Below are 18,492 nucleotides of genomic sequence, written 5' to 3'. Positions count from 1 at the left end.
CAGCCTATCCTACAACATCTGCAGGTGCCATTCAGCAGCCATGCATGCAACTGTGCCATTCTGCTCTGTGGTAGTTAGTTAGCGGTACCCACCCTCTTGGCCTGCTCCAGCTGCTCGGAGAGCTCCTCCAGGGCGGTGCCGTGCCTCTGCCTCATCTCCTGGATCTGGGCCTCGTGGTTCTTGGCCTCCTCGTCGATGGCCTTCTTCAGCTCCGCCACCTCCTGCTCACGCTTAGTCCTGTGGAGCAACACACCAGGCAGGGCGGACCAGGAGTCAGGGACGGGGACGGTGTTTTCACTTTGGCATTACTTCAAAGAGTATTAGCGAGCGTTGATGATATGGGGGGGGGCACTGTGTTCATGTTACATTTAAGGCTCACATTGGATGGGGATGGTTTACTCACATGGTCATTACTTGAGAGGGGTAACATGTTTATGTTATATCAAAGGTTAATTCATGCTTGATTCTTGTAGTAGACAGCAGGTGAGCCAGGAGTAAGGCATGGGAAGGGTATTAGTGTGCAGGGGTGAGGTAGATGGTGCCATGTGTAAGCTAAATCAAAGGGGAATTTGCGCTTAGTCCAGTGAGCAAGAGGGAGGCAGATCAGGAGAGAGGTATGGCGATAGTGTTTGCACACTGGCATTACTTAGGTGTACGAACATGCAGAGATAATTTGGCACTGTGACACTGTGTTGATGTTAAATCAAAGGTTAGTTCTCGCTTAGTCCAGTGGAGCAACACAGCAGGCAGACCAAGAGTCAGGTATGGGGATGGTGTTTGCACATTGCTACTACTTCAAAGAGTATTAGTGTGCGGGGGTGTGGTAGATGTTACCAAGTCCATGTGTATGTTAAATCAAAGATTAATGTGTGCTTTGTCCTGGGAGCAGACGCAGGTAAACCAGGAGAGAGGTATGCCGATGGTCTTTGCACATTGTCATTACCGGTACTTAGTGTGCAGCGATGATATGTGTTCATGTTAAATCAAAGGTTCATGCTTAGTCTTGGGAAGAGACAGTAGGCAGACCAAGGGTGAGGTATGGGGATGGTGTTTGTACAATATATGGCCATTATTTAAGAGTGGTGGTTATGTTACACAGTGTCAAAGGTCAATTCACGCTTGGTTCTTGTAGTATGCAGCAGGCGGACCAGGAGTCAGGTATGGGAGCGGTACTATCTGCACAATTTCATTCCTTAGGTGTACTAGCAGGCAGATATGATGGTGTGTGTGTGTGTGTGTGTGTGTGTGTGTGTGTGTGTGTGTGTGTGTGTGTGTGTGTGTGTGTGTGTGTGTGTGTGTGTGTGTGTGTGTGTGTGTGTGCGTGTGCGTGTGCGTGTGTGTGTGCGTGTGTGTGTGTTTATGTTAAATCAAAGGTTAATTCTCAGTTAATGCATAATGCATACAGGTGAAACAAGAGTCCAAAAGTACTATTGTACAGACACAGAGGTGAGATGAGTGCTACATATTTGGGGTCAAATCAAAGGCTAATTAGTCTTGGGATCAGACAGCATGGGGAGTGAGAGTCAGGACATTTTTCACATTGAAAATGAACAACTACAGAATCTGCATACCGAAACGATTCTTCTTTGTGATTTATTTGGTGAAATCTCCACACACAACATCTCGACCTAACACAGGCCTTAACCAGGTGTATGGTATTAGCACATTGCCATTACTTAAAGAGAATTAGTGTGAATAGATGAAATGGAGGCGAGCAGTGTTTATGTTAAATCAGGTTAATTTGTAGTTGATGTACGTGTACAATGTGAAGGAGAGGAATTCCCATTCAAGAGCCATGTTGGGCCATAAACCTTGCCTAGCTATGCAAGTGAAATGACTGTTCAGTCATTTAAGAAAAACAAAACAGCACTATACAAACAGTTCATCAAGCCGTGGTGTAAAGCAAAGTTGCCGGTGATGTATGATACACAGTCAGCGTGTGCAAGTGGGCATGTGCGTGTATGTTCTGATTTATGTCCTGTGAATGATCAAAGGTGTTTATGAGTAGCAGGGAGTAGACCCATTACTCTGAGTGAGTATGTCCCCTGTCTCTACTGCATGTATTTAGAGCACTAAGATGATCTAATCTACAATCTACACATGAAGACTGAAGAGCAGAAGGCAGGAAATAACAGCCACTGAGATCATCAAAACATTTCAAAGTTATTATGACGAATCTGCACAGTATGGCCTCAGTTGCTGGCTGCTTGGCTGCGGTGTGTGTGTGTGTGTGTGTGTGTGTGTGTGTGTGTGTGTGTGTGTGTGTGTGTGTGTGTGTGTGTGTGTGTGTGTGTGTGTGTGTGTGTGTGTGTGTGTGTGTGTGTGTGTGTGTTACCTGAGCTCCTGCTGTGCTGCGGTGGTGTCCAGCGTGTCCTCCAGCTCTGTCTTGAGGGCCTCCAGCTCCTCACTTAGATCTCTCTTCAGCTTCTCCGCCTTGTTGCAATCGCATCACATTACATTACAGTATATTACATTACAGTATATTATATTATATTACATTACATTACATTATGTTATATTATATTATATTACATTATGATATTATATGATATTATATGATATTATATTATAGTATATTATATGATATTATATGATATTATATTACACTCACCGGCCACTACATTAGGAACACCTGTTACAACTGCTCATTGAGGCAAATTTCTGATCAGCCAATCACATGGTGGCAACTCAATGCATTTTTGTATGTAGACATGGTTGAGATGATCTGATGCAGTTCAAACCGAGCATCATAATGGGGAAGAAAGGTTATTTAAATGACTTTGAACATGGCATGGCTGTCCAGCTGAAAGGGCTTGATTTGAGTATTTCAGAAAATAACTGATCTACTGAGATATTCACACGCAACCATCTCTAGGGTTTACAAAGAATGGTACGAAAAAGAAAAAAAATGCAGTGAGCAGCGATTCTGTGGGCAAAAATGCCTTGTTGATGGTAGAGGTCAGAGGAAAATGACCAGACTGATCTGAGCTGACACAAAGGCAACATTAAGTCCAATAGCCACTCATTGCAACTGAGGTATGCATAACAGAATCCCTGATTACACAGGACATCAAATCTTGAGGCAAATGGGCTATAGCAGAAAACCACATTTGGTGCCACTCCTGTCAGCTAAGAACAGGAAAATGAGGCAACAATTTGGACAGGCTCACCATAAACGACACCAGAAGATCACAAAAATGTTGCCTGGTCTGATGAGTCTTGATATCAACTGCAACACTCAGGTGGAATGGTCAGAATTTGGCATCAACAACATGAAAACACGAGTCAACCCTACCTTACATCAACGTTTCAGGCTGGGGATATAATGGCAGAAAGATATCTTCTTATCTTATCCAATTAGTACCAATTTATCTTTGTTGGAATGCCACAGCCTACCAAAGTATTGTTGCAGGCCGTTCAGGCAGTTCTGAAGGCAAAAGGGGGTCCAACCCAGCGCTAGAGAGGTGTTCCTAATGTCGTGGCCGGTGAGTGTATATTACATCACATGACATTATATTGCGAAGAGGCCTGTTGGTCTTTACTACCTTGCCTCGGGAGACGCGTTCCGACTCCAGGTCCTCTTGCAGCTCAGCCAGCTGGGCCTGCAGCTCCCGCACCTGCTTCAGGGCATTGTTCCTCTGGGAAATCTCCTCATCACCCCTGCATAACCACAAGGCACACATATGAATACATATGTTGCACATACAGGAGCAATGACATCAGAGACAATATTAAATTCAGGGCGTTGCTCCTCTGGTACCCATCTGGGCGGTCATAGGTAAGCGGTTAGGACATCAGACTACAAGCCGAAAGGTTGTGGGTTCAACTCCCGGCTTGCCAGGTTGGTGCATGGTACCCTGAGCATGGTACCCTCCCCCATCTCATGCACACGCACGCACGCACGCACGCACGCACGCACACTCCAGGCAATTTAACAATAACAGTACAAAGCAGTAACACATTTATATTAAAGGGACACTGTGCAGGAAATGGTCAAAAAAGGTACTGCAGCTATGCTGCTCATTGAAACTGGGCTGGCTATTGCCGAATTTGATCTTGACATGAAAGTTTACTAAGTAATAAACAAATATATCCTAGTATGGTCCAAGTACGTAGAGTCATTTTTGCAGCTAAAAATGGCTATTTTTTGGAAATTCAAAATGGCGGACCATGGTGAAGATCCCCCTTTTTATGTATGAAAAGTGCAATTTTTCCAGTCATAGTGAATACTTAGAATTTGATGGTGGTGGTAAGTATTCATGAAAAAGCAACATTAGTGAATGGGTAGCATGAATTCTGGAAATAAACATTAAAAAATCTCACACAGTGTCCCTTTAAAATATTGCTACTCATAAAATATGTTGGTTTATTTGAAAAAAAGAAATTTAAACATTACAAAAACGAGTGAAAAGTTTTATGTGAGGCAAAGTGAGAAACTATTGAGACTCCGCCACTAGGTGGCAGTGTTGGATTCATCCCTCTTGACGCAACAGCTTAGTAATGCAGCTTGGGGAAGTGGGGCAATCTAGAGTGAGGAGGAGGCCCAGGGATGGACTGGGATGGGATAACAAAAACAAAACAACTCAGGGCAACTTTTGGCATAGATCAGTCCCTCACACAGCCCCCCGCTTTTCTATGATATTACGATAAGCTCAGTCCATTGTCTGTATTAAAGATAGAGCAATGTCCTGCCTCATTGAAAATGAGGGCTGGTCTTTTACGGAAAACAAAACAAAACAAACAAAAAAACAACAGCTTGAGGAGGCCTACCATTAGGAGGAGGCCTGTTGGTGGCCTACAGTCAAGGCAAGGCATACAGGTACTTCACAGAAAAAAACAAAAAACAAAGTAGTCAGCACGTCTGAGGTTCTCCAAACGTGCAATTCGAGAAATGTGGGCCTCCCTGGAGCAAAGCCTATCTCTCTCTCTCTCTTTCTCTCTCTCTCTCTCTCTCTCTCTCTCTCTCTCTCTCTCTCTCTCTCTCTCTCTCTCTCTATCTCTCTCCCCTTCTCTCCTCGACCCCTGATGCTTGGCATGGCAGCTGAGTGGGGCCAGGCCCAGGAGTCCTAAAGCAGGCCTGGGTGGTAATGGACTGATCACAGGATTACCGGGGCCAGATCTGCCAAGCCGAGTTTGCTCAGTCAGCTATTAGTCACCGGAGGCAGAGAATTTTCAGTTTTAGAGGTTTTTGTTTTGGCTTTAAAGAGGCAGGTGTTGCAGTCGATGATTAAAATCAAGAGGAGTTGTGTGGGTTTTTATGACGGGGTGCGAGAAGTATGTGTTACCTCAACCTCTACTTTCTCGTAAAGGAAATGGAAAAGCGTTATGGTAGACTGCAGTAAAAAGTGATGCCTTATGTTGTGTGTCCTCTGACTGAGCTGTAAAAGATATGACTGTGGTTATTTGTTGTTTTTTGGGGGTATAACTTGTTATGGCCTTGTGGTTTTCTTTTGTTATGTCTTTGTGGCTACTTGTTTTGTCTTTGTGGTCAGTTGGTATGTATTTATGGCTATTGGTTTAGACTTTGCGCTTAATTGTGCTATGACTTTGTGTGTAATTGTGTTATGACTTTGTGAGTTTCTCCGCCATGCAATGTGGGACAACATAAGGTTTGATGGCAGTGAATTTAGCCCTCTAAGCTTTTGGGACACATTGCTAGGCCAAAACGGCACGGAATGACAAAATGCACTTAACCACAAAACCTCCCGAGCTATGCTGTTTACAAGCACAACATCCTCAGTGGATCACAAGTTATACAAAAATAACACATATGACAGTATAATGGATCAAGTGCGTGAACTGGGTTAATGGGCAGCTTTTTCCTGCCTTGTCATGTCTCAGTGTACCAAAGGGAGGTAGAGTTGTTCTGGCAGGACTAAAACCCAGGCTTCCTAGGGTACCAAACTGGTCAAAGCACAGTGGTATGACAGAATGCAACCACAGTTATAGTTATGGTCACTCCCATCACACTGCATGGGAAGTGGACTTGTACGCTTCGCACTTTCTGGGTGTCTCTCACGTACCACACTTTGTGCATACCTTTCAACTCACCCTATGGTGTGACATTATACAATAGCTTTAAGCATTCATTTGGAAATAATCATAATACGGTATGCTAATGACGACTTAATAGAAGGCTGTAGGTGCGTTAAAACAACAGTAAAATCCCATGACTTCCCAAAGTTTTCACTGAAATTACAAAAATTAATGGATTTTCCGGGCTTGGAAATGACATTTTCAATTTCCATGACTTTTCCAGGATGTCCATGACCGTGGGAACCCTGTGTGTACTGTGTCCCCCGGGTGAGGCCACACCGGTAGGATTGCAAGAAAAGACAGATGATTTCCACACCAAAAAATGCTGAAAACCTGCCTGGAAATACTAAATCCCACCCAATTTGAACTAAATGATTTGATTTCTATGGACATAAACCTGAACTCGACACTGAAGAAGGCTCTGTGCAGCCGAAATGTCTGTCATGTCAGTCCCTGAAATTTTAAAATAAAAAGAAAACAACAAGAAAGAAGAAAAATTGAGTGCGATCCATTTCCTACTACAGTACTAGATTACTTCAGAGACGCACCAACAAGACGGGAGAGCGCGGTGTGTGGAAGATAACCTATGGACATAAACCTGCAAAAAACCCTGCCCAAATGCCCCTTTTATCCTTTAAAAAAAATTAAAAAATCTGCAGACGGTCATCCTGAGCCTCCCAGTCTGGCAACGCTGCTCACCTGGCCTGCATGTTCTGGAGCTCCTCCTCCTTCTTCACCACCTGCTGCTTCAGCTCCTCCACCTGGGCCTGCAGCTCGGCGATCTGGTCCTGCAGGTCCGTCGTCTCGCCGTCCAGCTTCCGCTTGGCCTTCTCCAGCTCCTGTCTGGTCTTCTCCTCCTTCTTCAGCCGCTCTGCAAGTGCAAGAGAGATCGAAGCGGATTAGCCCCTTAAGACGCAGTATAAATTTGCTGTTACCAGAATGGCGATGGCCAAGTCGTAGCGCATTACTGAGGCCCCTGTGTTATGTCACATTATTATATGGTGTGACGTCATCGGTAGAATGCTCCATTCATTTCAACGGGGCTCCCCAACGTTCGCACGTCTGTTATTTTTCGATAACGGACGGGTTGGTCTATAACAGACCGCTGTCAATGGCAACAAGACTTTTCACTGCTAAAGCGACTTTTCAACAAGACTCTAATCAGCTGCTGTGATAGACAACACCTGTTGTCCTGGCTACCTAGCTGTTGCCTAGCGGTGTTCCACAACGGCACTGTTTTGTTTTGCGCAGCAACAATCTTAACATTAAATAGGCCTAAAGAAATGTCCCCGCCATGTGTGAATCATTTAAGTATATCCATATAATAAGCGGGTTAACTTTCGGCGAGTCGGTCGCTTTGTGGAATAGCAGCACTTCAGAGAGAACAAGACCCCTCCGCTCCGCGTCGGGGTCTAAAGATTCTCTCTGTCGTGCTGCTATTCCACGGTAGCGACCTTCTCGCCGAACGTTAACCCTTACTTATCATAGTTCCACTGGTGAAGCAGTGTGCATTATGGGGCTACAACTGAATTATAATTTTAAAATCATGGTTGTCAGATCTAATGCAAGAGAAATGTAGATGACGGTTACATCTGAATGAATTAAAACTACAATACATCAAAAATGAGCCACTTCTGACAAAGGATTTATGCTCCTATGAAAGGAGATCAGGTGGGAAAATCAGCCAACCAGACAAGCGTACCCTCCAGGTCTACCATCATCATCTCCTGCTTGTTCTTGGTCTTGCCCAGGTTCTTGGCCTTCTCCTCCTCGTCCGCCAGCATGGAGGTCATCTCTCCAATGCGATCCTCTAGCAGCTTCTTCTCCTGTTTGAGCACAAAAACAAGACGCTTGTTGCAAATTTCTGCCCTAACCAGCATAAGGAGTTGTGAATGAATTGAATGAATTTATTTTTTTCTTCACACTATCATTTATCTTTCAATTACATGAGACATAGAAAGTTTAACAGCATGGAGGAAAGGGTCCCCAATAAAGCTAAGAGTAAGCTTATATAACAAGTTCTAGAATATATTTGGAATAATGCATTGACCCAAAAAGTCTGAAAGAAGAAGAAAACAACATCACCTTCAAAAACTTAGAGTTCTGGTCCTCAAGCAACAAGACGTCCTCCTCGCACTTTTTAATCTTGGCCTCCGCTGTCACCTTCTCCAACTGCAGCTTCTGCCTGGCAGCCTCCTCCTCATCCAGTTGCTCCTCTAGGTCCTGACATAACAACACACACACACACGCACGCACGCACGCACGCACGCACGCACGCACGCACGCACACACACACACGTATCCACCCATACAAAAAAGAACACACATGCATGCACACACACGCATGCACGCACGCGCACACAACCACACACAAATGAACATTAAAAAATATGAATACATATGGAATAAATATACAGTATATAGCGTTGCACACTGCAGCAACAGCCTTTACCCATCTGACATACCGAAACTGTGGATGTGGAAATTAACTTCAACTTTAAATGTTATTATCCCAAAAGCGCAATTAATTGTGGAGCGAGAGACAAACAAAAACACATATAGGCAACAGATAACAAGACCGGGCAGACCATAAAGTGCAGTGTGGTTAAAAAGGCAAGAGGGATTATACATATGGTTGTAAAATATGGCGTGGGACCACAACTGTGTACTGTACAGCATGTGGATATGGAGTGGGAAGTAGAGTACACAGTGCATTTTGTAGTGTTATAAAAACCATTAACACCATGTTACTATTGAAATAGTGTTATTAATACAGTGGAAATAATAGTGTGGTAATAGTGGTGATAACAGTTATTGATGATTTTTTGCGACGTCACTGGGGGCGGTGGTTTTGTGGTGGTACCGCCCCCTCTCGCTTGCCATCCAAGGCAATAGATAGGTACATAGTTAGATAGGTGCATTTTTTCATGTTTACAAACAATCAGCATCTTATTTGGTCCCAGGGAGGGTACTCTTAAAATGTAGAATTCATGCAGCATTCTTTTTTCTTTCTGTTAACTCTGTGTGCGGGTCCAGCCGACCGACCTGTACGTGAGACTGCATCTTCTTCTTCTCGTTCTCCAGAGACTGGTTGCGCTCCTCCTCCTCCTCCACGCGGGACTCCAGGTCGTGGAGGATCTCTTCCAGCTCCTGCTTCTTGGCCACCAGCCGCGCACGCATCTCGTCCGCCTCCGCAAACAGCTCCGTCTCCGCCTGCAGCTGCTCCGCCAGGATGTTCTTCTCCTCCGTCAGCTGACATCAGAAGACAGACAGCGACAGCATTAATCAAATGTAATATGGTTCAATGCAATGTAATGTAATGGATTATCAGGGGGTAACCATAAATGACCATAGTGCTCCCATAGAAATTCAAATGTAATTTGATTTGATGTAATGTATCATTGTGTATGTCCATGATTTGTACAAAGTAAAAAACGCAGTGTTAATTCAACACTTGGAGGGTCGATGTATCATCTATATTCGGTCTCAGATTACTCTTTATGTGCTGAATGAACTGCTTTTTCATTCGTGTGAATGGGTCAATGACATCTGTTAGGGCTCAGATGTCAGGTGGTAGCCTGGCTCTCGCTGACGGTGCGTGTGTGTAGCTCTGGAGCCCCCTGGTGTAGTTTGTGTATACAAACGCACCGTCTGTGACAACCAGGCTAGTCAGGTGGTACAACCACAGCTAATGCCTATAAATTAATTAGCAACTGGTAATTAATGAAGTGCAATGAATATGCTTCTTAGACAAGCCACTAAAAACAAAAAAATAATTAAATCCATACAATAGTGGCATTAGCTAAGCTGTGGTGGCACCACCTGACGTGCTACTACTAAAATGTCATTGACCCATAAATCTTATGTTATCGTATATGATGTAATATGATGTAATGTAATACTGCTCCCATAGACATGTATCAAATTTAACAAAGTTTGATGTAATGTAATGAATCATCAAGGGTGCCCCAACACATCTGCTCCCACAGAAATGACATACAAGTGCAGCTGAGTGACCTGATGACACAAATACCAGTACAAGGGCCCAGCTGGGGATATTATTGGTCATGGATTCCAAATTATTATATCCATTTTTGTTTTTGCTTTTACAGCATGTGCAGATGTAGGAGTACATGGAATGTTCTTCACCTCCATCAGCTGCGGAGATAGATGACGCATCAATCAAATGCAATATCATGAAATTACTAATAAAGGGTGCCCCTACGGCACATGTGGCCTTCTGGTTTTATATTGCATTGTTTTCCTCACTGCCCCCTGTCTACTTGTCTGCTCCATGTCTATCCAGCCAACCCCTACTTTGTCTAACCGCATAGTGTAATGTACAGATGGGTTGACAGGTCTTCAATCTGAAGTGCTTTGTTTGTCTAGTACATGTGAAGATTTGGCCAATAAAGCCATTCCGAAAGCCATACTGCTCCCATGGAAATATCACACTACTGCAGCTGATCAGAATCACAGCTGGGGACATTATTTTTGGTGGATCACGAAATGTTCCACTATTTGTATTTATTTATTTTTTGCTGCAAGTTTAGACACTGAATGAACTATATACAGTAAATGTCATGTTGAACCGTATAAATGTCATGCTATGAAAGAGCAAGACAGAATCATCCAAAAAATGCTGATGACCTGATCACAAAGTGTCAAGGTCACAGCTGGGGGACGTGACTGGTCACGGATTCCAAACTAGTAACACCAGAGTGGAGTAACACTAAATGCATTTGACTACAATTGGAACTGTAGTCGCAGTTGGCAGTTGTGCTGTCCAAAAGCCACATGTGCAATATCATACAGTACTGAGGACAACTGGGGATTTTGTTATGTATATGGTCCTCATCATCTGAACAAAAGTATATGTATTACTTCTAAGTAATTATTTTTTGTAAAAGGGACAGCAAATGTGCCCTACTGTACAACATACAAAATAATGTAAACGCTCAAATACCGCACAATGGCATAAAGAAGTCAAACTGCCCAGTCTCACATGATATAGTAATCAAGTATGTAATGCTGATGTTATATTCAGCAATATACTACAAGTAAAGGTGGTGTAACGAAGTCAGCAAAGTCAGTCTTAGGGTCCAAATGTGTCCCGTTTTAGAGATATTGCTATGTCAAATTTGCAGTAACTGCAATATCCAACCAACCTAACACATTACTTTGAAGGCCCTTTGCTCAGTTTCAATATTGGCGTAGCTACTGCTCTTTGCCTGTGTAAGGCAGCCTGCCTGTGTGTGTGGTCTCACCTGCTGGTGCTTCCTCTCCATCTCCACCAGCTCTCCCTCCACCTTGGTCTGCTTCTCCTTGACCTTGGCCAGCTCCTCGTCCTTGGCCAGCATCTCCTCCTCCTGACGCGTCACCTGCAGCAGAGGCTTCACCTGCAAATACACACACACACACGCACACACCAAACACACATACACATGCACACATACACACACACGCGCACCAAACACATGCACAGACGCACCAAGCACGCACGCACAGACGCACCAAACGCACACACGCACACACCAAACACAGGTTTCAAATCCTATTCAATTGCATATTAGCTATTTGATTCATGTATATGATATTTTCAGATAAATGTAGCACAGCTAGATTTAGCAATAGTACTCAATGTGTCTTGTATGTACTAATATAGCATAAGGAGACGCATAACTGGTAAAATATGTAATTTACTGTCAAACATGTATAAATATAGCGGATGTAGCTAGATTTAGAAATAGTACTCCATGCATGTGCTAATACAGTATATGAAGTGGTTAATAACTACTAAAATACAGGCAAACTTTCTGGTTGTTCAAAACAAATGTAAAACTGGAGGGGGCAAGAAATGCTGAGTGAGTGCAATGTTAGACATGAGATAGGACTAGTTGCAGGACTGCAGCAGAGCTGGGCAGCATCTCAGGGAGCTGGAAACCAGGCGAAACCACATGACACTGGCTCAGCTCAGCTCAGCTCAGCTCAGGATGAGAGAGCAAACTCACTTTGACTGAGTAAGGCACTAAGGCAAAGACAATGCCAAATGCAAGCAGAGGAAATGAGCAGAACCAAGGAGCCGCTCGCTCAGCAGAGGCCCATCAAGGAGGCCAATAGCAGACAGATAAACTGATGCTGCAAACTGACAAGACACGACTAATCAATTGGCCAACACTCTGCCAACAACAGGAGACAGATTGCGATGCTGCAGGTTGATGTTGCTGAGGTGCGACTTTGGATCTCGAGGAGACAGAAACAACAGTGCAGTGCAGAGCAGAGCAGAGTAGAAGAGGGCTGTGCTGTGCTGTGCTGTGATGTATTTTTAGCCAGCGAGCCTGCCTCCCTCCCACGTCTCGCCCACACAGTACCTTGGTGAAGAGGCGCCACCACTGCCAGTGGCGCAGCTTCAGGTAGGCGAAACAGTTCCTCTGCAGGATCTTCAGCGCACTCAGCTGCTGCTGCTTCTTGGCAAAGGCCCTGACACAAGGAAGAGGAGGAGAAGGAGGAGGAGGAGGAGGAGGAGGAGGAGGAAGAGGAGAAGGAAAGATGAGGAGGAGGAAGATGAGGGTGTTACACAATAAGAAATATCCAATAACTGTATGCTGCACGAAAAAATGAATAGCAAAAGGACAGCCTTTTTTGAATCAAGTGCAGACTTTGTTGAACTAATATGGATGAAACTATATTTTCAATTATTGTGCTACGTGGCAAAATGATAGGAGACTTGGTTGGACTAATATGGATGAAACTTGAAATGTTTTAGAAAAGAGTTTGACAGCATCATCCCAAAATGGGAATAACTTTTTGTTTTGTTAAGATTTCAGTTTAACAAGTACTGCTACAAAATGTACGCCATGCAAAGTCTTGAGGACAGTACTTTCCAGACCAAACAATCTAACATGGCATTGAAAGCTCTTATGACTATGTTTTATTACAAAGTATTCAAAATAAAGGAATGCCCGACACTGAAGAACCTTAAGACCGAAACATCTGGCAATAAAGTACAAGCAGCTAGGAGTGCTGTCCTGTCTCCTTTAATTTGAATATTTCTTAGGGAATGAGAACCTAGTTGCTCTCTACTTTTGTTGAGTTGAGGGCGCTATAAAGCTTACATGTATGATGAAATCCAAGGCACTCTTCGTCTTCATTAAAAAAGCTTTTAATTAAATGTAGCTAGTTCATATTTGGACATTAAAATTTGCCAAATTTGGGCAAATTTTAATGTCCAAATATGAACTAGCTACATTTAATTAAAAGCTTTTTAATGAAGACGAAGAGTGCCTTGGATTTCATCATACATCTCTAAGTTACGTCTAACCAAAGAGCACCGTCGCACTACAAAACAGAACGCAGAAGCCCTCTGACCCACGCCTTTGTTTAACGCTATAAAGCTTATTTTGATTTATTATACAGTATAACATGACTATGTTTTACTGTACGGTATGAAGGGCGTCTGAGTGAGACTGACTTGCGTGCCAAGTAGCCTCTGCAGGCGGCCTGGAAGTAGATGATGATGTCGGTGATCTTCAGGTCGCGCTCCTCCTCCAGGTGGGCCAGCACACCGGCCCGGAAGAAGATCTTACTCTGGCCAATGCGGAACAGGTTCTGATCCAGCTCCAGAGCTTGGATCTACGAGAGAGAAAAAGTGTGTCATAAATGTACATGGATCATTGGGTTTAAGTAAATAATTCATTCTTATATATAGTATATAAGAAAACATTTTGATTGGGGCATGAAACGTTATTTCCCTTTGCAGGGTCGGATTAATGAACAGGCTTGATATGGCTGCAGCCTACGGGGCCCCCACCTGCCAGGGGACCTCTGATTAGCAAAAAGTGAAAAAATGCAACATGATGACAATATGCAGTATTTAAAATGTATCTGTTGTGTTCAGTACAGTTGGTAGACATGTTAGCCTTAATTCTTAGCTTGTGATTATGGCACTGTCTATGTAAATTTGTCGCAATATTTGCCTTCTGCGGGGGGCCGACGGCAAGCTGTAATCATCTTAATCCAGCCCTGTCCCTTTGGGACAAAAAGATTTTTACTTTAAGGGCATACATGCTGCATTGACTCACATGTAGTGTCTATGTTCATGAATATGCTTTACGAAATACCAGATTAACTATAGCAGGTCATTATTCTGTCACTGCACACTATGAGGTGTCAACATGGTGTCTTGTACCATTCTTTCACAGGCTTGTTTGCCGTCCATGAAGCCCTTGGGAATTGCATTGGGAGTGAGAATCTCATATCTGTGGGAGGACAGAGAGAGGAGATAGCCGGTGAGGTGAGGTGAAAAATGTTATGGAGATAAGAAATGCATTTTCCACTATCGCTGTAAAAACATAACACAACATATCATAGCAACGGTTTAATATTCTGCAGTGTTTACTTCACTCCCAGTCACTATGTCAAAAGTATTACTAAGACAGACATACAGAAACTGCGAAAACTGTTTATTATGTTTACGCAATGTACTGTAATGCAGATATTGAATACCTCTGTCTGAACTCCTGGAAGACGATGCGGTTGGGGAAGCCTTGTCTGCAGATACGGATTCCCTCCAGCACACCATTGCACCTCAGCTGGTCCAGCACCAGGTGGGGGTCCAGCTTACCCGCCTGAGTTTGGAAACAGGAATATTAGCAGTGGTTAGCTATTTAATTTCTTGGTTCTTTTCCATAATAAAAATATGCACATTTTAAGTTGAGAAAATAATGAGGTATTAAAATATTTAAATATCTGAGTGTTTTCTGGCTGATTCTTGATACCTACGTTTATATGTAATAATATACAGCCGCAACGCACACAGGAGATTGGGAGACACAATCAAGCCTAACATTCATAGCTCATCATTGCTTGAGTTAACTGTGGCCAATACATTACTGATGGTTTTACAGTTTACATTAGTGACAGCACGAGACATTCTTGTACTGTATGTGCGGCGGTTGCTTTGTTAAGAGCACTGTATATATGCAATCGCTCTTTCTACGGGCCAATTTCTTTTCTGGCTGTTTTCATGACTGTAGCGGACAGATTCCTGGAGGTTGCACCGAAGCCCACGAAACCATACACAAACACAACTGACAGGCCGACAGAGACCCTCACCAGAACCTCCACCGCCACCTTCGGAAAAAAAACTCACAGACTGTCCTAGAGTATTTGAAAAACAATCAGTGGTTTTCTTAACTGTCTCGACTCCTTAAAACTGAGGCTGCTTAAAAAGAGCACGTGGTCGGAGAGGTTTGTCATGATAAGCCACAAATTCTTTGGTTGTGTCCACAAAAAACAGTCAACAGCACCATAAAGGATTATGAGACGACCAGAGTAGATGACGGTGGAGATTTCGAGAAAGCCCTTGTGCTGTCAGCCTATGCCTCAACCCACAGGCCATTTGTAGCATCCATTTGTGGTTGTGAAAGGGGGAAAGGGAAAATACCTTAATTAAGTCCCCACAGATGATGTATTTGTGATTGCCACTTCTTCAGCCACCACAGGCCCATATCCTGACGAAATGAACTCACCAACCCCCCAAAACCCCCACTCTCACTTCAGGCTGCTGTTTTTGAATGCGTCTCGCCAAATGCAGTACACACAGACATACAGAATAATGTTTTTTTTGTGTGCAATGTACATTTTGTCACAGTGGCCACAGTAGCTTCTTTTTCGCACCAACATCTTCAGGAGTTTCATAGGCTACGTATATATTCAGCCATAGCTATACATTTCTACTCTGCTCTCCAGTTCTTTGCGTTAAGGTGCACCTTCAACAAATCACAGAGGAAACGCTATAGTAAGTGCCCTGCATCTCTGCCCTACAAAGCAAAAGACCCGAGCTGAGTGAAATTACTTTTAAATGATTCTGTAGTCCAAGCAGTTTTAGGCATATTATTAACATGTGGCTGTTTTGTAACTATACAGTATACTACCACATTGGTTTTAAATCTATGTTTTGCTAGGGCCTATATACTGTAGGTTATAATAATTCATGACTCCTAATAACTTATTTTCAACAACAATGTAGTTACTGCCTTTTTGCTTTGTAGAGCCAATCTCCCTTTGTCTCCCCTGTTTCGTTCCCTCCCATCATGACTCACCCGCTTCTCGTGGTTGGGGATGATGCAGCGTACGAAGTTGGGGTTGGTGTTGCGCAGCGTGGCCATCAGCTTGGCCAGCTGCTCCTTGTAGAGCTGGCTGACCGTGCGGAACATGCCCTTCTTGGTCTTGTAGGCCGCGCCGAACGCCGTCTCGTTCATGCCGGCAACCTGGTCCAGGCCCACGATGCGGTCCACTGCAGGGAGGGGGAGAGGAACACAAGTTAGATGGGTCTGGAATGATAAGGACCTGAGGGCAATTGTGGAGGTAAGGGGGGCAGAAGCAGTGACAAGGGCAGACAAAGAGGGCATGGCCTTGGGAAGAGAAAACGTAAGTAGGGTATGAGGAATGTTTGGAGACACATTGAAAAGTGACAGGACATCAGGACTAATGTCTTGTTGGCACACTGGGCACAATGACAAATGATGGGTATCAGCGCTTACAGTGGAGACATGTACAGTACACAAAGACTGCAAAGGCACCAACACTTAATCACAGTTTTTTTAACCACATTATATCAATGGTTTTACAATGCCTGCAGTGACAAGATCACTATAACAATCAATACTGCATGTATGTACGGTATCTCTTTATTGAGATGTTTTTTGGTGCCTTTTCGTTAACTCCATGACACACTACTAGTATAGCCATAGCACCAATGTTACCCAATTACCGCAATAGTTTTTGGCATTGCATATTTGTTTTTTTTCATTTGTTTGGAGTGTACTCTATGGACATGGGTGTGAATCAAGGCGTTCAAATGCTGTGCCATAGCCATCAGAGTGGCCCTGATGCAAACTGTGCACGATTCGGGTAAGGTGTTCTAACTGCCATAAAAACGACCCTGTTGTGGTGAAAGTGCTTGTTCGACACCCTGAAGTCCTGGGTTCAAGGCCAGATGGGTCGGGTGACTTCTCTTTTCATACACAACAACCACAACTGGGTTGTGTGACAATACGAGGCTAGGAGGAGCCGCTTCCAAAACAGGCCAGTGAGGTGAGGACCAGGACCTGAACGGGCGCCTATAAAAGCAGCAGTTTGCATGCCTCCCTTCCTGTGGGATGCTGTGATTGCCAGGATCCACAACCCCACTGCCCAGTGAAGCTATTGCAAAGTAGATGAGTAAAAAAATGGTGTGTGTGTGTGTGTGTGTGTGTGTGTGTGTGTGTGTGTGTGTGTGTGTGTGTGTGTGTGTGTGTGTGTGTGTGTGTGTGTGTGTGTGTGTGTGTGTGTGTGTGTGTACCAAATATCGTTTGCCTGCTGCTGAATCTCAGACTGCATGGCGATCACCAGGACTGTGTTATTATGTGTTTAAACTGCTTAGTGGGGGGCAATAAAAACAGCAGTAAAAACAGTAGTCCCCCGTATCAGGCCCCACATCATAAAGCCCCGATTGGATAATATAGACAGCTGCCTCCTTATATAGTATAACTGTCGAACAATTCCTAAACAAATCCAGATCTGAGAAAATATTATTTTGCAGCTGGATATATCCCTCACAAATAAACCCTCACGCCTCCCCCGTAAGTGGGCCCTCGCCAAGGAACGCTCCATGGAGAAACCGGATAAATTAATGGTGCCGTTCCATACGTGCAGATAAACAACTGACACGGTTCTTGAAGGTGGTCCAAAAACCTGCTCGCCCTTGATATAAATCTCCTGATATAGTGATAAAGGAGGGGAAGAGAAAGGTCACAAAAAAGTATATGAAATATTTTCTGCAGTTAATCTAATAAAGAGTAGTACATGTATCATAGGAAAACGCCATCCTACGTTGTAGTAAAAGAACCTAAAGCCTGGCCTGTACTGAAAAGTGTAGATGCGATTTAAAGGTCCCAAAATGGCTGCACAGTTCTGTGTCAGAACACTAACTCGGCCAGATCCAATTTAAAAAGCGCTCGCCGCCTTCTCTGGGAGTCTTTACAGCAGCGGCAGGCAGCACTTTACTGGGTCAGCCACTTGGCAGGAGGCACATGGGCCATTCAGATGTGGTCCCAGCCTCATTAATGGGGACGGGAGGCCTGCACAGCCGTGGCTTGCCTGAATGAATGCAGCGTAAATTAGTTGAGCGTCTTTCGTTAAAAACATAAGGCCAATTAAAAATATCAAACTGTGTCAATATTTTTGCTAATTATCAAATTGTTGGCTGTGGTAGGCGTTGGAGTGGAACTGTAGAACAGGAAGAGGAGCCCTTGTTGGCTGTCACAGAGGCGAGGGTTGTTAAGTGTGAGACCGTGACAGCATATCTCATCCGTTGTGTCAGCCAATGCTTGTGCCAATCTCTGCCTGGAAGTGCTTCACTTCCTTAACTGGCAAAACGAAGCTGCAATGCTAATAATCCAGGCACAGAAACAA

The 18,492-nt window shown here is 43.9% G+C and overlaps 1 protein-coding gene across 4 annotated transcripts in view; it reads right to left on the bottom strand.

Annotated features, from left to right (window-relative positions):
• Positions 1-18,492, bottom strand: part of LOC134469952 (myosin-10-like) — a 130,506-nt gene that overhangs the window by 24,574 nt on the left and 87,440 nt on the right. For all 4 annotated transcript variants that reach the window (XM_063223991.1, XM_063223984.1, XM_063223978.1 and 1 more), the window contains 13 exons: positions 16,140-16,333; positions 14,542-14,663; positions 14,225-14,294; positions 13,508-13,668; positions 12,408-12,516; positions 11,304-11,435; positions 9,082-9,288; positions 8,122-8,259; positions 7,739-7,862; positions 6,736-6,907; positions 3,546-3,660; positions 2,336-2,433; positions 93-237 (listed from right to left, as the gene is read on the bottom strand). In XM_063223991.1, the coding sequence (XP_063080061.1) occupies positions 93-237; positions 2,336-2,433; positions 3,546-3,660; positions 6,736-6,907; positions 7,739-7,862; positions 8,122-8,259; positions 9,082-9,288; positions 11,304-11,435; positions 12,408-12,516; positions 13,508-13,668; positions 14,225-14,294; positions 14,542-14,663; positions 16,140-16,333 (1,787 nt within the window). The remainder of the gene's footprint in view (positions 1-92; positions 238-2,335; positions 2,434-3,545; positions 3,661-6,735; positions 6,908-7,738; positions 7,863-8,121; positions 8,260-9,081; positions 9,289-11,303; positions 11,436-12,407; positions 12,517-13,507; positions 13,669-14,224; positions 14,295-14,541; positions 14,664-16,139; positions 16,334-18,492) is intronic.

The sequence above is a fragment of the Engraulis encrasicolus genome, chromosome 2 (assembly GCF_034702125.1).
Source record: "Engraulis encrasicolus isolate BLACKSEA-1 chromosome 2, IST_EnEncr_1.0, whole genome shotgun sequence".
Classification (NCBI taxonomy): domain Eukaryota; kingdom Metazoa; phylum Chordata; class Actinopteri; order Clupeiformes; family Engraulidae; genus Engraulis; species Engraulis encrasicolus.
Note: the sequence above shows the minus strand (reverse complement) of the source record. Positions and strands in the feature narration are given on the sequence as shown.